General features: G+C 39.7%; 1 protein-coding gene across 1 annotated transcript in view; it reads left to right on the top strand.

Annotated features, from left to right (window-relative positions):
• AQR (aquarius intron-binding spliceosomal factor) overlaps positions 1–26,920 on the top strand; it is a 104,735-nt gene that overhangs the window by 13,428 nt on the left and 64,387 nt on the right. The window contains exons 7-15 of the mRNA XM_065402921.1: positions 2,636–2,704; positions 5,126–5,226; positions 6,065–6,141; positions 8,934–8,998; positions 13,928–14,044; positions 18,160–18,273; positions 19,339–19,442; positions 20,927–21,029; positions 22,769–22,889. Coding sequence (XP_065258993.1) covers positions 2,636–2,704; positions 5,126–5,226; positions 6,065–6,141; positions 8,934–8,998; positions 13,928–14,044; positions 18,160–18,273; positions 19,339–19,442; positions 20,927–21,029; positions 22,769–22,889 — 871 coding nt within the window. The remainder of the gene's footprint in view (positions 1–2,635; positions 2,705–5,125; positions 5,227–6,064; positions 6,142–8,933; positions 8,999–13,927; positions 14,045–18,159; positions 18,274–19,338; positions 19,443–20,926; positions 21,030–22,768; positions 22,890–26,920) is intronic.

Raw genomic sequence — 26,920 nt, 5'->3', positions numbered from 1 at the left:
TTTTTTTTTTTTTTAATGTTGATGGATAATATCAATGTTTATTTTTAATGATTTTTTTAATAGTTTTTTAATCAACTTAAATCTTCACAGTTGCAGGATATTATGGGGAGGGTCAGACAATAATTATTTAATGACAATAGTCACTGAGATTCAAAAAGTTAAAGCTTTATAACAGTTAAAACACAAATGGTCCACAGGTCAAAATATAAAGTAAATATCCTTAGAGTTTAATTTAAATTATTCTCAGGCATCATTTTTCTTACTTTGCCTATATGTACATTTCAATTATTGATACAAATTATTTTTGATCGGGTTATGTGTGTACAGCGAAATCAACTTTTACTGATGTTTACAGATAAAATATTTAGTGATTCCAAGCCTACACGTATTGCACTTGGTACTGTAGAAATGGAGTAAAATATAGTTTGTCCCCCAAAGAACTTACGATAAAATTAAGACAGGATCTAAGAAGTAATGACCAGAAGGTGTGGGAGAGAGTAGTTAAGAGAAACAGTAATAAAAGTGTGTTTACATTGACCAGATATGTGCATAACTAGGTGGTTTTAATTTTTTTGTAAAAATATATTGTAAGAAAACAAATAAGATAAATATTACGTGTCTCTGTTGTTCTTCTATGTAGCTATTATGAGTTAATATTTTTCTCAGAGGCATCATGGTAAAAGTAGATCTTCAGGGCTGTGAAAGAGAACATGATGGGAATTCATGGACTAATATGGGGAGGATGTTCCATATACATAGCACAGTATGGAAGGAATTATGAAGGTGCTTGTGGTAGGAGACTGGAACTGGGAGCAAACTGGTGATGTAGGCTGGAATCTTACATGGAATAGGGAACAAGATAAGTTAGAATAGTGGTTAACAAGGCATACGCTAAATTGGGGAGGTCTGAAAGGTCGAGGATAGAGTAGAGCCTCTCATACTTGGCTAGAAAGAGGTCATTGGAGACCTTGGTGAAGCAGTTTCAGTGGAGTGGAAAGGACAAAAACTAAATGGATGGAGAGCAAGGGCAGAGTTGTAGATGGAGCATTCAATAATTCTAGAGATGGTGCATTAGGAGGAAGTTGGGTCAAGGGTGGATTTCTTTCAGATTTTGGGGAGACTATAAGAAGCTTCTATTATGAGTGGAGAAAAAACACTCTCATCAGATTGAGGAAAAGTCTGAAGGAGTGAGTGGAGCAATGGGAGTCAGAAGACAAAAGAGGCTTGTGCTACTAGGAAATGTGGAGGGGATAGTGGAAGGAAGGAAATGAGAGAATTCACTGTCATTGAGCAGAGGGAGTGATTGGGATGGTCATGTCAGATCTTGCCTATCTTCACTTTGAATTGCCAACTCCATATAGCAGGAAGTCACCAGACAAACCCTGAAAAGTCGCTAGATGTAGCTGTTGAAGCACTCAAAAGGAGTAAAAAATGTCACCGAACAACATTTCCAGAGAATTCAACAGAGAATTACACACGCACGTACACAAGTATAGTCACAAAATCATTCACCTGCAGCTCAATAGTGTTGTTAAAATCCATTCCATGCTCTTCTTACTACATTCTGTTGCACACCAAGTCAATGTCATTACATTTCAATTGAGCATGTCCTCAGAAAGAATCGCATTCCAAGCGATTTTGGTCACTTCTTTCTCTGAATGTCACTGTAATTGGCAGTCGCTAGATTTGTCACTGGTCACTTTGACACTTATTTTCTTGCTAGGGAAACCAGAAAGTCACTAAATCTAGTGTCAAAGTCGCTAAGTTGGCAACACTGCTTTGAAATAGTTAGATAAGAGGTTTCATGGATTAAATAGAAACCTTAAGTGTCTTGTACTGACAGAGGATTTGTGAAAGCAAACCAAAACAGAAAATTCCTAAAATAATAAAGTTAGTGTTAGATAGCATGGCATTGTGTAGAGGTCAACTCTTTCTTATCTGTTTGAAATCTTCTAAATCTAGAATAGTATGTGTATTTTTTTTATGTGAAGGGTAGAGCCAATAATATTTATGGACATAAAGGTGTTAGGAATATGCTTGCAAGATAATTCTTTGCTTCAGTCTTGAATTCTTTGCTTCGGTCTTCATGGCTGAGGATGTTAGGGAGATTCCCAAACCTGAGCCGGCTTTTGTAGGTGACAAATCTGAGGAATTGTCACCAGATTGAGGTGTCACTAGAGGAGGTTTTGGAATTAATTGATAAACTTAACTGTAACAAGTCACCGGGACCAGATGGCATTCACCCAAGAGTTCTGAAAGAACTCAAATGTGAAATTGCGGAACTACTAACTGTGGTTTGTAACCTGTCCTTTAAATTGGCTTCTGTACCCAGTGACTGAAAGATAGCTAATGTAACGCCAATTAATGGCTATTAGCCAGGATGGGTAAGGAATGGTGTCCCTGGTCTCTGTTTGTCAGAGGGTGGCGATGGACGTCAGAAGAGAGATCACTTGATCATTACCTGTTAGGTTCACTCCCTCTGGGACACCTGGCATTGGCCCCTGTCGTTAGACAGGATACTGGGCTGGATGGACCTTTGGTCTGACCCAGTATGGCCATTCTTATGTTCTTAATATTTCTGTAAACAGATCTTAAATGCTCTAAGTTGACTTCTCTATTTAATACCTTGTAACAGGAAGTGGATTTGATCAGGGGTCAGGTGCAGCAGCTCATCTCCCTGCCAATGTGGATGGGCCTACAACCTGTAAGTATTTTATCTCAAAAAATGGCAAAACAACCTTCCAAAGAGTGCACAAGGCTTTAAGTATGAAATGTCCATTAACTTTAATGGAAGACTCGTACTTTTAAAATCCTATGCAATTCTTTAAAAAATGAACTCCTTCATGTTTGCCAAAACTTTCTCTTTACTTGACCTACCGCGTCCTCTTGCAAAAATCAGTTTAATTGTATTATAGGTGGCAGGGGTAGCATTTATTGCAGTTAAGGTTTCCTAATACTTTCCATTATGAGACCTGTTTTCGGTTGTTTGTAACTTTGTCAAACTTTAACGAGTTGGGTTGAGAGATCTTCCATGCCAGGTGTCTGATTATTATCATTAATTTTTAAATTCAGCAAAAACAAATCAACTGTTTCTCAGAACAAGCTCAGGGAAAAATGCATTGTTTTAACAATTTAAAAAAATTCTTATAATCATTTGAGAAACTCTAGCACCTCCATGCTTTGGAACAAGGACTTGAAATTTGTCAGCGGAGATCACCCTGGTGTCAGGGATGTGCTTTCTGCTGTCCCTGTGAAAAGGGCTCAAATCTGGCCAAGTTATGAACCTCTAAAAAAATCTGAGTTTACATATACTCAGTAGGTACCTGTTACTGTGACTGCTAAATTCTCTGTAGACTCCATCTGTATGGAGCATTCTCCAGCTCTAGGCTGCACCTGTAGGGGCTAAGGACCTTCCTTGCAGTTGCTTTGTCTGGCAGCCCAGGGGCCACTGTGGCAACATGAACTGCAAGCAGAGAGAATGTCTCCTGTATTAATACTTCCCTGCTGGCACGACTGGAATACAGCCTTACTAGAATGCAGAGGGATGTGGGGTGGTGGTGGTGGGTGATCGAGACTAGTGGATAGAGCTGATGAAGAGAGCAAGAATTGAGTTAGGGATTGGGACATGGAGCTGAGTTGGGGGAGCTGGGGCTGGGATCAGGAACCAAGACATGTATGTTTGTGGCGGGGACTGGGACGGGTATGAGTAGCTGTGAGGTGACAGGGAGACAGGGATAAGGACACACTGGAGGGGCTAGGGATAGAAAGGTCTAAGCATTAGATACACTATCCTCAGAACCTGGAATAGAACCCTGAAACACACTGGCAATGTGTATACCTAATCTCCCTATAGTGGCTGTTTCACACAGATGATGATAACCTATATACTATCTGTTAACTTAAATGGCACAGTTCTGTGCTCTGGGTCCAAAGATTCTAACCGTACTGATGAACCATGTTGGAGTCAATGAGCTTCCACATGATGAAATTTCTCTTTTCAGTTTGCATTTTTTTAAAACCTAGGAAATTGCGTGCAAAAACACCCTCTATATAGTTGCAAAGTGAGGAATTTAGAAGTTAGGAAATGTCTGAATTAAGGTGGCCCATAAAATCTTAAATTGGCCCCCTTGTGTGTATGAATTATGGTAGTCCATGATCACATACTATTGTTCCACAGGGGAAACTTTATTTCTGGCATTTTTTAACTTTTGAGTGCTTGACTTTGCAACCGTAATGATTTTTTAATTGAATAAATATACTGAGCTAATGTTTATTATTACATACCTATGTCATCTTGTGAGATAAATGCAATATTAACTAAAATCTTTTTGGGGTGTCCAAATGAGTTATTTCTAATTATTATCACTAAGGATAGCATGATCATTCACTTTTATGTTCCTGTATGCTTCTCTTCCCGGAATTGATCCTTGCACAGCTTAACTTTCTTTAACGAGCTTCTAGTACATTATGTCTCTTGTTGTAATGAATGGTCTGTGATGGCTTATACTTGATCTATTTTTTATCTTTCCCAGGAAAAAAGTATTGTTTGTGTATTTTGAAAAATTGTTTGTTTTTAGAGACAAGGAAAGTCAATATACAATAGAGTATGGTGTTTTATTTATTCTTAATGCAAACAATTGAAAGTAACCACACAAAAAGAAGGAAATTCACTAAACAAGACATTACTATCTGGTTATTAATTCATAAACCAAAAATACTCTGTGGGCTTCACTGCTGCAGATCTTTTGATGAAGTCAATGAAAAGTAACCAGATTTTCAGGGGTTTTTTGATGGTGAGGTTTTCTGTTATTTTCTAAAAATGTTTTATACTGGGATGTGAATATTGGAAGATGATTCTCTTCTAAAGACTCTCAGCAGACCATCTAGGTGTGACTAATCAGTAGATTATTAATTCGTGCAATGTTGTAACCTTGGTTGTAATAGGTACTTGTTGATAATAGATTTGGGGAAACCTGATCATGTTATTGGATATCTGGTTTTAGATTTTTATTTGTGCATGGTGCTACATTTTTTCCCCCTTCCCTGCTAACTAGATTTTTATCCTGTATAATAGAAGGGAGTTCATAATTGTTTTTGGTGGATGAATACCATTTCACCTTTTCAGGCACGTCTGGAACAAGAACTGAAAAAGACACCAAAGCTTAGAAAATTTTGGAATCTGATCAAGAAGAATGATGAGAAAATGGATGAAAAGACACGAATGCAGTATGTTATAGAAACATTTTTTCATATTGAATTCAAAGCATGTAATGCATTGCTAGTGGTTCAGTTTAGTATTCCTGAGATAAATCTGTTTGAATTAAATCGATCTGAGAGTGACTGAAATCAGCAGTTGATAGTGTGCTGCTTCTGGACAGTGTTATAGAACAGCATTCCAGCGGATTATCCTATGTGAAATGCTTATAGGGGTTATTTATTGAATCATCGCCAATTAACAGATTAACCAGGTCTTAAAAAAAACCTATGTGATGAAAGCCAAAAAAGAACATTTAACATTCCATACAGTTGATGAATAAATGTTTCCCTTTCTCCCAGATTTTAGAGAGGATTTAAGTCTTATTGCTTACACTTAATGGTTTATTTTGAAGAAGTTTATGTATCTCTTACCCAGCAATATTAACTCTTCCAAACACTTACATTCTGCTGTGCGTAAGATGCAGCATACATCTGTGATGCATCAATAATTACCTGCACTGCGATCACTTACTTTCTTTGATTCAATGGTAAAGTGGTAATCGATGAGCCAGTTCTTTGTAGTAAAGTTACAAATGTTGGCAATGCTAACTGGTAAGTCACTTTGGTTGGTGATAAGTGAAAATGATTGCTGACCAAAAAATATCTTGGTTTTGCTGCTGCTGTTTAAAAAAGATGCGGAAGTGTTAAGGTACAATTTCAAAGTTCCCGGAAACAGTTCTACTAAAATAAACTTACCTTGGATATAAATTGCATTCAGTTTAGAACCTTTTGTGCTAATGAGAGATATAATATACTTCTAGCCTGCATTTATGAAATATTAATGCTTTGATCCTATGTCTGATTTTAGGGCACATCGAGAGAGAAGATTTCTTTCACAGCTCATCCAGAAATTTATCTGTGTGCTAAAATCAATACCCCACTCAGGTAACTTTGTGTGCATGTATATAATACATATGTATTTTTTCTGGTATCATTTAGAAGCTCCTATGGTGCTGAACCAACTATTCTTAAGGCCACAATCCTTCAGTCAGATCCAATAGGTTTGGATATTTACTTCAATGAGATATTGTGTTAATGTAGGGATCTGCCTGCATGGCTCTGTCTTCAGGGGGTTTAAATCTCTATATTTTTGTAAAATAAAATAAATTGGAATGTTACTTTACAGAGTTTCTTCTCTGTTGTAATAATATAAGAATGGCCATACATGGTCAGACCAATGGTCCATCTAGCCTAGTATCCTGTCTTCTGACATTGGCAGTGCCAGATGCTTCAGAGTGAACAAAGTCACCAGTTCAGCAAAGCACTTAAACATGTGCTGAAGTCCATCACTGTTCAACAAAGGATTTATGTCCCATTGACAATAGAATTTAAGCACACACTTAAGTCCCACATTCAACAAAGCACTTAAGTCCACAACATAACCTGCACTCTCAGTACTGTGGGGTTAGAGTAAGGAGAACAAAAACATATATGAAAAGTGGGGTTTCATGTGTCTTCACCAGAAAATTGGTCTGACAAGAAAATATGCATGCCTGATTTTGAAGGAAAATGTATTAGTACAAGAAGCAATGTTAAACCTGCAATAAAGGCTATTACTATAATGCTGCCAATTTCAGCATCAGCTTAGGCTATAGCTCCTGCAGGACCCCGTTCTTAGTTTTGGAAAATGTTAGCTTGTAGTAGTGCATTAGGTTGCTATAAAACGAAAATTCTGTGCATCTGGAAGATACTAGAAAACTGAATATTCATGAATGCAGACCCAGTACCCTCCTCATTGGTGTGATCCTAAGATTCTTCCCCACAGGCCTATTTGAGGCTCCTGTATGACTGCTCTGCTCATGCCTCCTCCTTCTGGGTCAGTGTAACCCTTACTGATTCATCTTGTAAAGCAGCAGGGAAAGTGGAAAAGATACTTCCTAAATCAATAACAGCGACATCTGTCAGGGCTCATCTCTCTTCCCTTTAATAATAATAATAATAATAATAATAATAAAAAAAAAAAAAAGCCTCAAGGCTATTTCATTTGAGAGTTTATTTTTAGAAAGATTAGTCTTGGTCCCCTGTTTGGGCCCCCTTCTCCATGCCCTTATTCCCTTTTTATGTTGGAACCTTGTGATTGGTTTTATTTGTTTGAATTTTGAGTTATAGTGGTTTATTATATTCTTAATTGTATTTTAATTATGTTTTTATCTTGTGCTTGTCTTGTATATTTTTATCTTAATACCTTAGCAGGAGAAGCTTTATTTAAATAAAACCTTATGATTCACAGCTGTGCTGTAGACTTGCTGTGTGACCTTGTGCGTGTCGCTTAAGGCTGTTTTCTGCACCAATCTAGAGTAATCAAGCTTGATGCAGGGGGATTCCATGAGGGCTAGGGGAAAGAATCTTCCACTATACAATCCAAGCTGTGGCTGCTGCTGCAGCCATTTCCATTCCAATGTCCTTGGTTTGTCAAGGGGCAAAATCTACTGGATTTGTATAGTAGTGGATCCATTGACTTTGCTTCTCCCTGGCCAACTGCTGTCAACCTTCAAACCTAGCTGCTATGCAGAGCCATTCAGGCAATCTTCTTGAAGCTGGGTTCCATAGTGTCCCCAAGCCTGTGCATGCTTCTGTACCCTCCGTGCACTGGATTCACACCGCTTTTCTTAACTACAATATGCTGGCTTATGGAAATGCAGTTGTATTATCTGATAGTGCATTGCCACAGTATGCATATGTTTATTATACAGTCAGGCTAGGGGAAAGGACTTAAAGGTGACTGGTCCAAGGATAACTTGCATCTCAAATTTAATTATCAAACAAAATGTTTTTGCCAAGTGAAATTTAGTTTCTTGTTTCACTGTCCTTTATTACTTCTGAATGTCAATTGTGCCCTATATTGGATAGCCATAGTTTGCTTGCAGGCACTGGGAAGCCCAGTGGGTGCTCTGTGTTAAAGTTGAGTACACTCGCTAGATCTGAACAGGAGTCTTAAGAGGGTATCTGTTTTGCTGCTTATTGTTTGTTCTTCCCCTACTTCCTAGTGCAACTCAGAGTCTTAGGATCCATAATTGAGCTCTAATAGGCAATTCCAAAAATCAGAACTGAGTGCTTTGAAATTGTAAAGACCTTTTATTAAAAAAAGTCATGGCCAAGAATTTTTAAAGTGACTAGTGACTTTAGGAGCCTCAATTTTGCATGCTCGGCTTTTGACATACTGTAGAGGCCTGATTTTTGGAGAGTGGGTGCTCAGCATTTTGGGAAAATCTGGTCCCTTCCTGGTGTGTTAGATTGAGTGCCGCAATTTAAGATTGTCCAAACTCAGTAGTTATTTCTGAAAATCTTGGCCTGTGACTTCATTACGTCTGAAAATCTGTTTTGGTTTTGGGGGAGCATTTCAGAATACTGGAAGAATGAGCCAGTAAATGTGTAAATCTAATACGGATTAAATGTTAAGAAATATTAATGTTTGCAGTGTTGTTGTAGCCATGTTGCTCCCCAGATATTAGAGAGAAGAGGTGGACGAGGTAGTAAAGATGTTCTCACCCACCATGTCTCTTTAAGAAGCATTAATGTTAATTATTGGCTAACAACCAAGTTGCTGTGGGAGCTTCAGCTTTTTAGTTCTTGTTTAAATGTGATATATTTTTAATTTTTGAAGTGTGGTGGAACAACGATGTGAGGAATAAATGATGAGTTGCAGGGATTTTTTTGTTTCTGTTTTTTGTGCTTAGGTCCTCTTTCCATGGACAAAGTTCATTACTGTGAAAGATTCGTCGAACTCATGATAGATCTAGAGGTAAGATAACTATAAGACAGTGTCTCTCCAAAGCATTTGCTTTTGGAGAGAACATACTGAATATTTTCTGAACATATACTGCTCATTTACCTCTAACTGTACACAGACTACTCCAGATGGAAATGGGTTCAATCTCCATATCTGGAGGGAACAAAATTTTCTAATGTTGTATTACTAAATCTGGCTGTGAAAAGCCCAGCGAGTGGCATCCTGTGCATTGACACAGACCTGCCAAACCAGACCTCTTTACACAATAATCCACGATTTGCACTAATGAAGCACGTCCCCAGTTTAAAATGGGGTAAGCTGCACCCATGCAAACAGTGGCTTTGCCTGCCTATAATTAGGGGTTTGCCCCATGGCAGCTGCACAAGTGACTGATCTTTGATGACTGTAAGCAGGGCAGATTGCCAGTGTGTGCAAGTGTAGAATTTAAATTGCCCAAAACAAGTAGATATTGATTGGAGCAGAGGCAATAATTCTGGAAAACAATGAGAATGTTCAAAGGTTTGGATCCATTACAAGAGCTGTGCTCTTAATGTACATTGGGCCATCTTAAAACATTTTGGATTGCCAATTGCAGCCACAGAAAGCACAGGTAAAAAGCTGCCTGAAAGGCTGTCCAACAAGACTTCAAAATCAGTGAGAAGTTTGCAAGCATTGATTTAGAAACTTCAATCTGTGACTGATGTGTGAAACCAGTGAGTCTTTGGAAGAGGTAATGACTGCATCTGTTAACACCATGATTAAATGATGATCATTAAACTGCAGTGGTCATGGCACTAGAGCAGTAGTCTCCAACCTTTTTATGCACAAAATCACTTTTTGAATTTAAAGGTAATCCAGGATCTGCCCCGCCCCTTCCCCCGAGGCCCCGCCCCACTCACTCCATTTCACACACACACACCCCCGTTCACTTGCTCTCCCCTACCTTCACTCACTTTTACTGGGCTGGGGTAGGGGGTTGCGGTTCGGGAGGGGGTGCGGGCTCAGGGCTGGGGCCGAGGGGTTTGCAGTGTGGGTGCGGGCTCTGGGAGCGGGCTTAGGGCTGGGGTTTGGGGTGCTGGCTCTGGGAGAGGGGTCAGTGCTGGGGCTTGGGGTGGAGGAGGAGTACGGGGTGCCGGAGGGGGTATGGGGTGCTGGCTCCAGGAGGGGGCTCAGGACTGGGGATTGGAGTACAGGAGGTGGTTTGGGGTGCTGGCCCTGGGAGTGGGCTCAGGGCTGGGGTTTGGGGTGCAGGAGGGTGTCTGGGGTGCTGGCTCCAGGATGGGGCTCAGGGCTGCGGGTTGGGGTGCAGCCTCCCGCTGGGTAGCACTTATCTCCAGCGGCTCCCGGTTGGTGGCGCAGCGTGGCTGCTGCTAAGGCAGGCTCCCTACCTACCCTGGCCCCACGCCACTCCTGGAAGGGGCCAACGCGCCCCCTCTCTGCAAGCACTGCCCTCGCAGCTTCCATTGGCCACAGCTCCCTGTTCCCGGTCAATGGGAGCTGCGGAGGCGGTGCTTCCAGGCAGGAGCAGCGTGTGGAGGGAGACCCCTACCCCTCTGCCCCCGAGGCTGCGCTGGCCGCTTCCGGGAGCAGCGTGGGGCAGGCAGCGAGCCTGCCATAGCAGCAGCCCCACTGCACTACCGGAGATCGCGATAGACCAGTTGGTGACCACTGCACTAGAGGGAGCTGATTTGCTTGCCCTCCCAGGTATGAGCAAAGATGAACAGATATCTGGGGTGAAATTCTAATGCTACTGAAGTCAATGGAAGTTTTGTAATTGACTGACTTGAATGGGGTTAGGATTTTCACTTGAATATCTGCTTTGTTCATGACAAGCTTGATAGGCAGAGAAAAATACTGCTTTATTGTCAAAGAACCTTTCCTTGGCATGGGATTACAGCTGGCTTGGTTTCCCTCACTCGTTGTAATAGGAAAATGTGTTATATTGATCTTTCTGTGGATACTGCTTAATAGTGACCCTGATATTAACAACTTCTGGTTAATAGCAACATTTTGCTGGGAACCAGTCCATCATTGACTTTAATGGGATTTGGATATTGGCAATAGCATGCCGCTTATTGAGAACTCTTTTTTGGAAGATAGGCCCCTACTGCAGGCAGGTTTGTAGGGCTGCAGCCAGGGAAGGAAGCACTGGGATGTGGCTTCACTGGCTGCAGCCCCTCAAACCTGCCTGCACTTGGGGACTACACAGGAGGTAAGTGGCTGGGATGCCTGAATCCCTGCCCAAAGGGGGACCCCCTGCTGGAGTCCAAGCACTGCAGGCTGGGAGGGAAGGCTATGGGCAGGGCAGCAGCAGGAAGAGGGTCAGCAGCTGAGATGCCTGGGCTTTCCACTGGAAGTGGTGGTCCAGGGGGGCCCACAGAGCTGTATGGCGCACATCTCTGTTCTCGTTCTGTCCATGTCCCAGTGCTTCTTTCCCTGGCTATAGCCCCACAAACCGGCCTTCTGCTTATTGGCAACTGCTGGATAATGGCAACTTTTTGCTGTCAACTGAGGGGTTTGCTAATAAGCAGAATTTACTGTACAGACGCTCCCTGATTTACGCAAGCGTTCCGTTCTGGAACGCCTTGCATAACTCGAATTTTGCGTAAGTTGGAAACGTATACCTGACAATTATAAACGCCAAAAAAAAAAAAACCCCAAACAAAAAACACCTATTTCTAGCTTACTGAACTTTTTCCGTAAGTGTGGATTTGCGTACCCAGGGGGCGTCTGTAGTGTAAAGTCCACATCCACTTGTCTTTTTTTTTAACCATCTGTATGCTGTTTCAGAATGTAGCTAGCAAAGTGATACCTTGGTTAACTGTAGGAGGGAAATTCAGAAGAAAATTCTAATTGTAAATTCCTTTAATTTTTAGTTGGACTTATAATTTTTATGCCTGTGTTAGTTCATTTGCTAAGACTATAAATACATTAATTATCATTTGAGCTATCAAAAAACCCCATGATTTATTCTATTACTACAGCCAAATTACTTCAGAAATTAAGACATTTTTTGTTTCCCTGCCACAAAAGTAGTACATTGTATTGTAAAACAATCCAGGGGGGCAATAAGGTTCTATAACATATGATCTGTGCAAGTACTGGAAATGTGACATTCTTCTGGGTTTCTCTAGTGCAGCTACTTTGAAGATTAAAAGGCAGTAGTTCACACATCAGTGATGTTGATATAGTTTCACATATGAATAGCAGGTTTATTTTAAATTATTTCAACTTCATTAAACTCTGTAAAGATCATGATGGTGGCACTTACAGAAACCATAACTACAGGTGATTTAGTGTTTGATACAGGAATATAAGTTTCAGAGTAGCAGCCGTGTTAGTCTGTATCCGCAAAAATATCCTGTATCCTGTTATTTTTGAGGAATATAAGTGTTAACTGGCCCTTTGCTAAAAACCCTAAGTTTCCTAGGATCATAGTAGTTAATAACAAAAGACTAATTAGATCATCCAAGCCATCCCCTTGAAAGTACAGGGCACTGTTCCCAGAGAGAGGACATTTTTATTAAAGCTAATGTTTAAAATCAAGTTTACACAAGTTAAGAAGGAAGGTACTGTACATCTGGGGTCAGGCTTGAGTTATGGGAGATTACAATTATCGGTTACAAGGTTCACAAGATACGTACATAGTACATAACCAGCATAGACCCAGATTGGGATACAATGCTGGATCTTAGCCAAAAGGCCAAGAAGCAGTAAATTTAGTGTCTGCTATCTCTACTATGTGTATTACAGGAGAGTTAGAGTTCATATAGTTTGTGAAGCTTGCTGTACTGCTTGGAACTGGCAAACTAGAAACTAGTTATAAAAAGCCATTGTGTTCTTTCTTCTCTGTAGCATGTCCCATGTGAGTGGAGTATTTTTACATACATTTTAGGTCTCTTCCCTGCAGGGCATTTCAGATTAAATTACATTCATTACAGTTGAATCTAAGTTACTTGACCATTCTGCCCCTGGCAAATTATATGTTTTTGAAGGAAACTGTTGTGGTTTGACTTTTTTTTTTTTTTTTTTAGTGACTATGAATTCCAGTTATTACTTACTGCAGTGACATACTGTTTCCTCCATCCTCATTCCCCCACCCCCTTATTCTGATTACTTAGTGGTGGTAACTACATACTGGCTGCTTAAATTCTATCTGTATTTTCAATTGAGTATGGTATTCTTCATATCTTGTCCTAAACTGTTACCTAATATGTGCTGTTAAACAGCTGCAATAATACACAAAAGTAATATCTGTATTTCAGTGGTAGGAGTTAAGTCATTTCTCTCTTTCCCTTACATCAGGAAAGATTTTAATAAGGCTTAAATAGTTTAATGTGTGAAAAATTCTGAGATCCATTGTTTTCAGTAAACTTTGAAGGATTGATTATTATTTTATTATGGTTAGCAAAGGACACTTACTGATATTGGTGTCATGAGAAATACAAGTCTTGAATAGTATTTGAATTTAAAAATAAAATATGCACACAAAATGTAAGGGAACGACTCAGCTTTTACATTTTAAAAAATGCTCTCAAAAAAGCCTCTTTGTACTATACAACAGATATGAAGGTCAAAGATATCATTAATAAAATAATTGCTTCTATGTCCTGCTAATAATGAAATCAAACAAATCAAATACACCTCAATAGTGAGGTGTGCATTCTGAGGCCCTGACTCTGCAAAAGGCTTCACACTCAGGGATTCATATACCTGCACAAAATCCACTCACTTAAATAGGAGTCAGCACAGGTGAATTGCATTCCAGGATAGATGTCTCTGGGAGGATTCTCTTTTATGTAAATAACCATCACCATCTTTTGATGCAGGACTCAGTCCTGACTCGCCGTCTTGAAATGCAAAGAAGATATATATGGCAAGCCAAGGGTTTCAAAATCATGTATGTTAAGACTACTACTAATGCCAGGTTATTTATTTTAGGCCTTGCTTCCCACACGGCGCTGGTTTAATACAGTATTAGATGACTCCCACCTTGTTGTTCATTGTTACCTGTCTAGCCTTGCTAAAAGGGAAAGGGAGGGCCATCTCTTCTGCCAGGTGAGTTTTGATCTTACTGAAGAGAGCTCTTCAGTTCTGAAGCAGCTCAAAATATTTGCTGCCTCTTCTCATGTTATCTTTCTTTGTCTGCTGAAAATGATTACTTTGTGTCACATTTTGTTGGAAATAAACTAAAAGTTGGATTATTATTGAGTAGACTTTGTGCCCAGATTTATTTTAAATCCTCAAAACATTATTTTTGCATTACCTATGTATGTGTGTGTTTATATCCTTGTCTCTGTGCTTTGAGCAGTTTTTAAAATAGTCTACACAGCATTCACCCAATGTGTCCTAACACAGATAAAACAAAAATCAGTTTAAATCTTCTGCTGTATTTGTGACCTCTTCTTTTTGACATTTGTGACATTTTCTTCTGCACAACTCAGTCCTCCCCAGAAGCCATAGGAAGTGAATGGTTAATGTAGCATGCCCTGAAGTTCAACAGTTTAGGCTACTTTAGACCAAGGGTTGGTGTCAGCTGAATGGCATGAGGGCAGTCTGGCCTAGTGGCTGGAGTGGGCAGCAGGCCTAGCAGCCAGAGCCAAAGCCAAGGGTAAAACCGGAAGGCAGAAACTGGATACCAGACCCAAGAGTTGGACTGGAGTCCATAATCAGGAGCTGAGGGTCAAACTGAAGGTCAGGAATTGGAGTGAGCAGGGTATCAGGCAGGGAGGGTTTCAAGGCAGGGACAGGACAGAGACAAGGCTGAGTGCAAGGCAGGAGCAGGCACAGTGCTGGGTATGAGTATTGAGAAGCTAGTGAGCTGCTGCTGCTGGCTTAAGAGTTGGCTTGCTGGCCTCTGCAACCAATCAGGTTGTGTGACTAGTCAGGCTGCCAGCTGCAGGCTGACTGTACTGATGAGGCTGGGAGGAGACTAGCTCTGCTGCAGGCCCTGATTCGTGACAGCTGGGGAGCGAATTCCAAAACTGACAAGGCTTCATGAACATCCTACTGAATTTGACATTAGAATCACATTATTCCAACTGCCATCCTTCTTTTCTTTTAATGTGCTGACAAGGTCTTAGCAGTTAATATTTCACAAACTGGTAGTTGTCAATGTTTGACACCATCAGAAGGCTGGTAAAAAAAAAAAAAAACATTTCTAAATTTCAGAGTGGTAGCCGTGTTAGTCTGTATCAGCAGAAACAACGGGGAGTCCTTGTGGCATGTTAGAGACTAACAAATTTATTTGGCCATAAGCTTTTGTGGGCTAGAACCCACTTCATCAGATGCATGGAGTGGAAAATACAGGAGCAGGTATAAATAGCATCCTCCTATACATGCCGCTATATTTACCTACGTGCCTCCAGCTTTGATCCAGACCACATCACATGATCCATTGTCTACAGCCAAGCTCTAAGATACAACCGCATTTGCTCCGATCCCTCAGACAGAGACAAACACCTACAGGATCTCTATTAAGCGTTCTTAAAATTACAGTACCCACCTGGTGAAGTGAAGAAACAGATTGACAGAGCCAGAAGGGTACCCAGAAGTCACCTACTACAAGACAGGCCCAATAAAGAAAGTAACAGAACGCCAATAGCCATCACCTACAGCCCCCAACTAAAACCTCTCCAGCGCATCATCAAGGATCTACAACCTATCCTGAAGGATGATCCCTCACTCTCGCAGACCTTGGGAGACAGTCCAGTCGTCGCTTACAGACAGCCCCCCAACCTGAAGCAAATACTCACCAGCAACTACAAATACACACCACACAACAAAAACACCAACCCAGGAGCCAAAGCCTGCAACAAACCCCGTGCCAACTCTGTCCACATATCTATTCAAGGGACACCATCATAGGACTTAACCACATCAGCCACACCATCAGGGGCTCGTTCATCTGCACATCTACCAATGTGATATATGCCATGTGCTAGTAATGCCCCTCTGCCATGTACATTGGCCAAACTGGACAGTCTCTACGCAAAATAATAAATGTACACAAATCTGACATCAGGAATCATAACATTCAAAAACTAGTTGGAGAACACTTCAATCTCTCTGGTCACTTAATAACAGACCTAAAAGTGGCAATTCTTCAACAAAAAAACTTGAAAAACAGTCTCCAACGCGAAGCTGCAGAACCGGAATTAATTTGCAAACTGGATACCATCATATTAGGCCTGAATAAAGACTGGGAGTGGTTGGGTCATTACAAAACCTAAACCTAATTTCCCCAATACTAATTTCTCCCTACTGTTACTCACACCTTTTTGTCAACTGTCTGTAATGGGCCACTCTCTTACCACTTCAAAAGTTATTTTTCCTCCCTTGGTATCCTGCTGTTAATTGATTTATCTCGTTAGATTGACCTCACACTTGGTAAAGCAACCCCCATCCTTTCATATATTTATACCTGCTCCTGTATTTTCCACTCTGTGCATCTGATGAAGTGGGTTCTAGCTCACGAAAGCTGATGCCCAAATAAATTTGTTAGTCTCTAAGGTGCCACAAGGACTCCTTGTTGTTTCTATTTCTAAATTTAATACTCTAGCAGCTGTTAATCAAGTCCAGATTGAAATGAAAAAAAAAACCTGGTAACCAGAATGATGTGAATTCTTTTTCTGCTCAGGTCCTTTATCATGAGGTCTGTCAAAGCTAGAAAGGTTTGAGTCCTCTTGATCTATTTTCAGGACCAGTATTTGTAGCAATTGTCCTGGACCACTCAGAAGAGAGTGAACTTTGATCCTCTCGTTTTCAGCTGGATTTCATTGCCTTCATAGCAAATTCCATTTGTTACCTGGATGTATCCAGATATAGTCTCTCTCTGTTGATAGGAGGAGCTTTGCCCTCCAGAGGTGCTGTATGGGGTTAGCATTCTTTTTAAAGAAAGGTGCCTTCTGTGGCCAAAGCAGGCTAGCCAGTAACCCCTTAGCATATAGCAGTACAGTCAGTGTACCAGGCCTATGCAAGGCCTATGTATCTATGCAAACAGTGTGCCAGCGGTTTCAAGAAGTTCTTGCTTATTTTAATCTCATTTAATTTTCTTTAGTAAAGGGGTGGTTATGATCCTAGTGCAGCATTCAAAAATTAATTCTACTTTTTCATTGTGATACTATTGAAGCAAACCCTATCAGATTATGATACCTCATCACTTCATGGCAGATGACTAGGGTTTTATCTTTTTCACTTGTTATGCATTAAAAAAAAAGGTATATCTCCATATATCATAGAACTGGAAGGGACCCTGAAGGGTCATTGAGTCCAGCCCCCTGCCTTCACTAGCAGGACCAAGTACTGATTTTTGCCCCAGATCCCTAAGTGGCCCCCTCAAGGATTGAACTCACAACCCTGGGTTTAGCAGGCCAATGCTCAAACCACTGAGCTATCCCCCCCCCCCCTCCAAAAAAACCCATCTCCCTGCATTTATTGCAGGCACTAGAAGTTCACTTTATGTACTTGAAGTTATTTGTTAAGATGTTCTCTGCAGCTTTATCCCATGGTAGTTAAGCTAAATTCCCTATGTAACTAGTCTCAACTTTAACTCTTGGCAGCTCCTAGGAGAATTGCCGTGATAAAAAGTTAATCAACAATTATTTTAGTCTCTTAAGAGATTACTTCCATAGTAGACCTTTATTTTTTGGTTAGAACTGTAGCCTTTGCATTCCTATGAGAGATATTGTCACTTTTGAAGTTCATTGTGCACACATGTTGAACATTGTATTGTGCATGTATCAGGTGGTATTTGAACAGTTCATTTTATTTGCATGTATAGCCTTTTTACAAGAATTAGTATGAATGGCATTCAGGGTAATGTGACTGGCCATGTGGATATAAATTCAATATAGGGGTTCCTATATGAAATATTTTACAACTCTCTGCATACAGAGATAGGTATTATGGACATTGCTAGGACTTCCTTAAACTGTAGCTAGAATCTCAAATACAATTGGTTTCAAGTTATTTTTGGCTAATGCACAAAACATATAACTAGTCAGTCCATGCATATTTCTCTGTCTAGATTATTAGTACCTTGGTAAGATATATATTGTACAGGGGTGCCTGAAGTTGAGATGTTAGGTTCCATCTCTTTTTATTCAAGGCTTTATATGGTAGTTGCTGATCCCATTCTCATACGTCACTAATTTACATGTATCATGTTTCAGCTTTTAGACATGCTTAAATTCTACACTGGCTTTGAAATTAATGACCAGACTGGGAATGCTTTGACAGAGAATGAGATGACTACAATTCACTATGATAGAATTACTTCCTTACAGGTAGGCAAACACTGTGTTTCATTTTTAATGTATTTGTTTAAATATAATTTGCAAGTAAGGTGGTGATTCTGGTCTTTCCAAAAGGAAACATCTTGCTTTTTCTGCTGTATTGAAGGAATGGTGCTAGTCTTCCAGTTCCTATCTTTGCATCCTAGCTTTGTTCAAAAATATCCTGAAGAACTTCATATAACACACACTTTGAATTGCATGAGCAGATAAAAGAACCTAACTAAAGTGACAGTCAATATTAGTAAGCCTATTATCCGATTCAGCAAAACAATACCACCTCCAGTTTTGATCTTGTCAACTCATTAACTAAAAAGGGTCAATCTCCGTAAGACTTATTTGTGTGGGAAACCTAGGTGCAGAAGGAAGTGGTATTGCTTATGCAATAGATGTCACTTTTCCCCAGAATAAGTACTGAGCATTGGACAGCACCTGCTGCTAATAGTGCTGTCTTTCAGGTGAGAGATAAATCAAATCCTGACTACCTGTGGTCATTATGGGACTTTTCACAAGAGCATTATGCATGTTTCACATGGTGCTAATTCGGACTGTGAAGAAATTTCTTTTTGGGTTTTCACCAGTTTTGAATTGCACCTCTGGAGGTTCACTGAAATTTTCATGTCCTTTAAAGTTCAGAACTAGATGAACTTTGGTGAGTGAAATCCCTGAGTTTCACAACCTTGTCAGTCTCTACCAAAATTTCATTACTGCCAATTAGGAGGCTATTGTAATGCCAAAACATCTAGTGTTTATTAGATGTTAGAAAAATAAATACATCTCAGAAGCCCAAGAATAGTAAATCACCATATACTAAGCAGAAAAATAGTTGCTTTTTCATTATTTTTACTCCAATAGTGCCCACTCTGTGCTAGGTGCTGCCACATGCAGAGGAAGATAGAGTTCTTACATGTTCATGATCAGGGTCTTTTATTATTAAACTCTTGTCAGTGCAATTCCCTTCCTCCCTCTCCCCCCGCCCCCCCCCCCCCCGTAATAAACTTGAAGTTACTGTGAAAAGGTCAATTTAACCTCTCATTAAATTTTGGGGGGCTTTTCTAGAGAGCAGCTTTTGCACATTTCCCAGAACTATACGATTTTGCACTTTCAAATGTGGCAGCAGTGGACACTCGTGGTTCATTGGAAAAGCTGTGTGGACCCCTGAGGTAAGCCATAAAGATGGAAATTCAGTTCTTCTGTTTCAAGGTTATTTCTCTCCATTGCTTGTTATTAGTCTTCCAGCCTTTTCATGTATATTGTAGTATACCTGTGTAATGCTGAAATTAAGTGTCACATTGCAAATTATGACTCCTGGTTGGAAGAAGGCATTTGGAGTTGGGACTCTTGGGTTCTGCTTCTGACTTGCTGGTTAACCTTGGGCAAATCATTTGTGTTTCAGTTTATTCATTTGTGGAACCTAGTACATAGACTACTTGCCACATCTGGGTGTGCAGAAGTTTAATTTATTATCGCTGGGTTGCTACTTTTTGCTTGTAAAATGCATCTTTCCCTTAATTCTGATCTCTGGAGTGAAAGAAACACTATCAATTTGAAATCTAGTCATTTTAAAAGTAGAAGTTATTAGTTTTTGGAACTATACATGCCCCTGAGTCGTCCTGCCATTTTTTGTGGCTATACAATAATTCAGGTTTTCCTGATATTTTCAAAATGTTTTTCTTTCCTTATTGCTGTATCAAAGACCCACAGAAATCACTGGGGGAATTTGAGTTGGAGCCACTCTTTCTCCCTAAGTTCTGCCAAGTGCATAAAATAAAGAAACAGGAAAAAATATAAATGCTTTTCACTAATCTTAGTTACAGTTTAAACATTTTCATATAAGTAACACTGTATATATTTGCTGTAGTTATAATAGTCATTTTGTAAGTTGACTGGGTGTCCCTTTATGTCTGCTATTATAATAATTCTTAATGCAGTTCTGGGATCTCTGATACTGTAGGATAGATTAAACTCTTTCTGCCTGACTTGTCATTCTGTTAATTTTCCCACTATTTAGTCTTAATAAAATATAGCAGTAGCAGTGAACAAAAAAGCCATCTTCTCTTGAACTACTTGTTAGAGTTGGCTTTCTCCTGTTCAAACATAATAGCCTCATCCTGAAAAATGTAGACCTTTTCTAGACTAACGTTTAAAAGTCTAATAGCACGTATTAGCTAATGTGCTAACACATTTTAAAAGTCTAATGTGGACAGGTATTCTGCCTTTAACACACAGGCTCTACCCTGGGCTTTAGCTTGACCACTTGAGCAAATATTAAAGGCAGTGTGTCTTGTCTGTTCAAATATATCTGAATATATATGGAAATGAAAATCTTAGCTGGAAGGTCTGATTATGTTCCCTATTTTTGTATCTGAATTCTTTATGAATGGTGTGCTGTATCTGTCGTTATTAATCACTTTCTGTAATGCAGATACTGTGCTCGTTACCTCTAGGCAATTACCAGGTAAAGCAACTAAATGCAAACTTTCTTAACTTTTAAGACTCTCTAAGGTTTTTTCTTGATAGTTTTACAGTTCAAATAACACAATCAAGTCTTCATTTTTTTGTTTTTGTTTTTTAACAGCAGCTTTTATAAAATGTAAAAAATCACTGAGTGACTTTTGTATTTCCCCCCTCCCCCCATGTTATGCAGCCCAAACACACTCCACCAGGTGGCATCATACCTCTGCTTGTTACCGGCTCTACCTGAAGGGGAAGATACAAGCTATGACAAAGAATTTCTGCTAGAATTACTGGTAAACCACACACATACAAATTAAATTTATCGCCTATGTTTTTTCTTGCAAGAAGGCTTGCGTTCACTTCCTCAAACTGAATAAAATCACAGCAATTGCAGCGCTAATGCTGCCAACCACATGATGGCTTTCACAGTTAGGAATGCCTTATGAACTACAGCAGTATGATGACTGAGTGAGTTGGAAACAGATATGAATTCAAATCTAGTAATTAATGACTAATCTTCAAACAGGGAAAAGGATGACTTAGGAAATATGGCTCCTCTGGGAAAGTGCTGGTGTGTCTGAACAATGGCAACTTTAGAGGACTGTTACCAGTGTTTCATCAGCAGTTGCTTAAGCTCCACATATCATGAAAGTTGTTACAGCATGTGTAGATGCTTGCATGATACCTGCGTCCTTAGTTGTTTAGACCTGTTTAAAATATATTTAGGCTGTGATTTTTGTTTTTGTTTGTTTCAGTGCTGTCTAAAGGGATTTAGACATTCAGTTCCCATAAATTAAAGTGAGAATTGAGCATTCAGATCCCATAGGCAGGTTTGAAAATCTCCACGAGTATAGAAATGGGGTGGGGGTCGGGGGAGGAATTCACTTGAGTAGATACTGATCTGAGCAAGGAACTCTAACCTGTGTTGTAATGATGGGACACTTCTCAACATATCCATCGTTCCATTTCCTCTTCGAAGGCTGACATTGCTGTAGCTGATCATATTTTAAAATTATTTGGAATATTTTCTTGATGTTGTATGAGCAGTTTTCAGTCAGATTGTGAACAGATCCTCCTGCTAATACAAGGCCTATTCAAACAGGATGCAGTGGTATCAGACACATTTTTCTGTATAGGCACTTGATATAAATATTTATTGCTGGGTATAAAGTATCAGACTTAACTACTATAGGCAAACATTGGTGTTCAGAAAAAATATAGTGAAAATTTGTTTCATCTTCAGTTTAAATTCTAACCTTGTGAGGGAAACGTTTAGACTAGATATTTTCAGCCATTTCATACCTTTTTTGTGCTTTTGTTTAAAACTCATGAAAAAAAATGCCATTTTTTAATAGGGAAAGAGAATCTTTCTTCTCCTGTCTTGTCAAAGAGTAATGTTAAAACTAGGACATCCAAATTATAGTGGGACACTGCAGTATTAAGATCCATGCTTGAACTATTTATGATCTAATACCATTGAGCTACATGCTAACTATTCTGTGATAATCGTATGACTTCATTTGTGTTTGATAATGCATCATTGGATACCACCTGTGCTCTCCAAGAGCCTGATCCAAAAGCCCTTTGAAGTTAATGGGACTCTTTATTACAGATGACTTTGGATGAGACCATTAATTAATGAATTATTAAACAGGCCTAGTTTTCAAAGAGGCGTAAACCTGGCCTCTAAAATTACACCTCAACTTGTTTGTCATCTTAGTAAAATGGGACCTCTTTCATTGTTTTTTTAAAGAAATAGCCCACATCAGGTTGTTAGCAATACATCTTATGATTTCCTTCAATATACAAACAAGATTGATTAACTGAAGAAAAATAAAACATAGACAGTTTGGAGGTAACTTTTTAATTTCTGAAGTCTTAAGGTACTTTTATCACTTCAGCTTGTTATGTGTGTTGAAGACATGATCTTTTTAGTGTTCACTTCCTGGGTGACCATCCATTATTTGTCACTTGCATAGCAAAATGTTACTTGGTTAGGCTTTGGTTTAAATGTTCACTTTTGCTTTCCTAGGTGTCCCGTCATGCACGTCGAATATCTCAGATTCAGCAGCTTAACCAGATGCCTCTGTATCCCACTGAGAAGATTATTTGGGATGAAAATATTGTCCCAACTGAGTACTATTCTGGAGAAGGTATATTTGTTCAGATATATTTGGATTGCTCTTAAAACTTCATAGTTCAAAGGACTTTTAGTTAATTCTAGTTCATTAAGAACTATTCCATAGCTTCTAAATCTGGACAATATTTACTTTTGGCTACTTTAGTGCCTTTTAACTTCCAAGAGAAAAAAAAAATCCGTTTTTATACGCTTATTTGAATTGGACTGCATAAATTTGATCTGAAATGAATGTCTTCATTACCAATTAGATAAACATAGATTAAAAAAGAATAATAAAAGCTTGGAGTAAATCATAAAACAATCTCATTTACTCCATCTATATATAAGCACAGGAAAAAACTGGTTTCCACGTTGCTACTACCTGCTCCCAAGAAGTGAACTGTACAGAGCTTGAGAGAGAAGTGACTCATGCCATAGTTTTACAGTGAGCAGCAAGTGAATTCTGTTGAGTTCCTTTAAAATAACTTTGCTCTTTTTCAATATTGATTCTTGAAAAGTCAGTTCAGTGTGGTGAGGTTTTGTCACTTTCAGTTTAAACTGAAATCCCAAACGTTAATACATATCCTGAAAACTAACATCTGTACTATAAAACTACTTATGCTCAATATTGGCTATTAATTTTTTTAATATTTTAAATACGTTTGCCAGTAATGGCTTGTCAGTGAACCGACCTATATAGTTTTAAGGATAAAAGTGCCTATCTACATTTGTCACAGAATGTCCCACTGGGCACTTCAGGATGGAATCCATAGTCTGTGTGGCAGTCAGGGAATTCATGGAATTTCTAATGTCGATTTAACCTGTTCCCTCATTGGCACAGATCTGTTCCTGTTGTCAGCTAAGTAATGTGATAAAGCCTGGAGCTCTGCCACTGCTAGTGCTGTAGGAAATGTAGAGCCATATCTCTTCCTTGGCTGAGATGGAGAACAGAACAGTTAGGGAAGATGTTTAAATTAGGAACATAATTGTTCTCTGAACTGAAATTGGTTTTTTAAATCGGAATTCTTTTTTAAAAAGCAAACAAAAAATTCCAGTTTGAATAGCCACGTGGATATTCTTTGGAGATCAGCGCACACGGAGCAGAATAATAACTTATACTGACAACAGCACTAATATTATGGCAGTATTTTGTCTTGTAACATGATTGAGATTCTGCAGAGTAAGAGGGGGGAGGGATAGCTCAGTGGTTTGAGCATTGACCTACTAAACCCAGGGTTGTGAGTTCAATCCTTGAGGGGGCCATTTATGGATCTGGGGCAAAAAAAATGGTCCTGCTAGTGAAGGCAGGGGACTGGACTTGATGACCTTTCAAGGTCCCTTCCAGTTCTATGAGAAAGGTATATCTCCATATATTATTTTCCTTATAGCAGTGATATCTGGAAACTGCAGTGTTAACTTGATCACTCTTATCTCTCCAGGAAGGTAATACTTAAACTGCTTGAAAATCAAGTTTTCTTTTTAATCAGGCAAACAAGCTGGCTACATTCCAGAACAGACGACATACTTAACTGGGTACAAGGCCATGCAGTTGTACTACTTTCTCCAACAACACAGTCTTATACAGACACCAGTGGAAGGCCATTCTTTGAAACAGTCTGACATGTTTCAGAGAATCACTTTAATTATTTAATACATATTTGTGTTTGTGCACACCTGCATATGCATTTTTGTGCACTGTTAGCTGTGGTAGATTCCATCACAAAAGATAGAAATGTCATGTGTAAAACCTACTACGATGGGTGGAGGAGCAGTGTGCACATGAGTTGTTGCACACAGAAATGGAGAACGCTTTCTGAAAATTAAGCCTGAAAAATTATTTGTATTCTTGAAGCCAACAGGTGACATGGAATAGATAGCTACCTTAAGAGTTTTCATTGCCAGCAGAATGTAGATTAGGTAAGGCCACCAGTGCTGCTTCTCATAGTGGAGAGTCTGTAGAAATCCTTATTTCAATGGTGCCCTTTTTAGTGAAACTTCCATTTCAAATGCTCTTATACCTACATTCTTAACCATATATGCAACAAAAATGGACAGACTTATTTTTCACATTGGTAAACTGAAACACTAATTTTAACCGATGTCTGGAAAAACTTCCTGTCGTCCTGTGTGATTACTCATTTCTGTGTTGCTTGTTTCATCCTTCACATTGCAAAATATTAATATTGTATACTGTTATAAAGATATTATGCTGAATTGCTGTCAGCCCTTTTATATAATTTGTCTATAATTGCGCACACACAAAACTTCATTAAAAGAACATTAAGGTTGCAAAGGCAAGCACTCAAAAGTAGGAAATGCCAGAAGTAGGGTTGCCTATTCACTCGTAATTCTGGCATTTCCTAACTTCTGAGTGCTTGAGTGGGTCCACAGACCAGGGTTTCTGCCTATTTGCTGGATCAGGAAGAAGGCCATGAACCAGTTTTAAACCAGAATGTTTATCCCAAAACTCATTTTCTTGGTTGGTCCCTGGAGAATCCAGTCTGAACTAGTATATGCATATCTCTCTGGGGGTGCCCCAAAGGGTTGATAACAGAGGAAGTACATTAGCATTCCCCCCCCCTTTCTACTAGAGAAGGTACATGCAATGCCACAATAGGTATTAACCCTAATTCAGTAAGATTTAACTTAATTAAATGAAGCTAATCTTAATTCCATAGGGTGTTTCAGGGTATTACAGGATACTGTCTGCCAGTCACTCCATTGTGTGCTGCCGTATTGACACCCACATGGGCCATCAGCAGGGCTGGAACCTTCAGATCCACTGCACAGACCTCTGCCACTTGAGTTAAGGGAGTAACTGTTAGCAGTAGAAGACTGTCATTCTCTATGTGGACTGATACTAGAGGGGGTTTGGATACTTTTATCAGTGGGTTTCACAGATGTTTGCAAATAGCGGAGGACTGGTGAGACTCAGAAGTCTTGGGTTCATTCCAGGCTCTGGAGAGGGGTATGCTGTACTGGGCACAGACTCTTTGGCCCATTCCTCCAGACATTTTATCTACATATAGCTTCGCGGAATAGAAATAATTGTGTTCTATCACCTTTCTTTATTGGCAGTGTGTCTCTGTGCTTGTGGAAGCCAACGCGTACTGTGTGCCAGAAAGATTTCAAGGATAATATTGCATGTTGCAAGAGTTTTCACGCTTTCACAGTTCATAAACAAAGGTGTAAAACTGGGACAGTAGTCAAGTATTAAATGTGTAAAGCCCTTTATCAATATTTACCGATTTCTTCCCCCCCCCCCCAAAATGTCTGGGTTTTTAAAAAGACAGTAAGAGGGTTTTACCAGTTTAATTTTTTTTTTTTTCTCACCGGAAGTTTGGCTTTTTTGGGACTTGGGAATTTTTCGTGAGGGAAGCAGATGGGGCTCTGTCGGGGGGTGATGGTAGAGGTGGTGGTACTCATGGGCTGCAGCCTTCCTCTCCTCTCCTCTCCTCTCCTCTCCTCTCCTCATCCTGGCCCTTTGGCATGACTCTATTTGCTTCCTGTGCACAGGAGGGGAGTGAGAAGAGCAGGGAACTGGGTCCTGGCAGCTGAGACCACCTGGCCATTACATGGAGGGGAAGGCTTCCTCACCTGCCTTTTGGTGCATACCCACCCTCTCCCCCAGTACCCCTCTTTCTCCCCCCTCCCCCCCGGGGGAGGTTTGTTTTGTTTACCAATTTTCTCCCATTTTTAAATAAAACCTGGTAAATTCCTGGGAAGCTAAAATTAAAAACCAAAAACAAAAGGCCTTCTAAATGAGCCATGTGTAAGAACTTGAGTTGTGGAGCAACACTAGTATTTCCATAGTATAGGCTAAAAATACAGCTATTTATTTTGGAGAGACAAGGTGAGTGAGGTAGTAACTTTTTTTTGGACCAAACTTTTTCGTTGGTGAGAGAGAGAAGCTTTCAAACTACGCAGAGCTCTTCTTGAGTTCTGAGAAAGGTACTCAGAGTGTCACAGCTAAATACAAGGTCAAACAGATAGATTAGCGTAAGTAGTAAGCACATATTCTGAGGGACCATTTACGGTTAAGTAGCCTATTATCCTGGAACTGAC

The sequence above is a fragment of the Emys orbicularis genome, chromosome 4 (assembly GCF_028017835.1).
Source record: "Emys orbicularis isolate rEmyOrb1 chromosome 4, rEmyOrb1.hap1, whole genome shotgun sequence".
In the NCBI taxonomy this organism is placed as follows: Eukaryota; Metazoa; Chordata; order Testudines; family Emydidae; genus Emys; species Emys orbicularis.
This window is presented reverse-complemented; position numbering and strand designations above follow the sequence as displayed.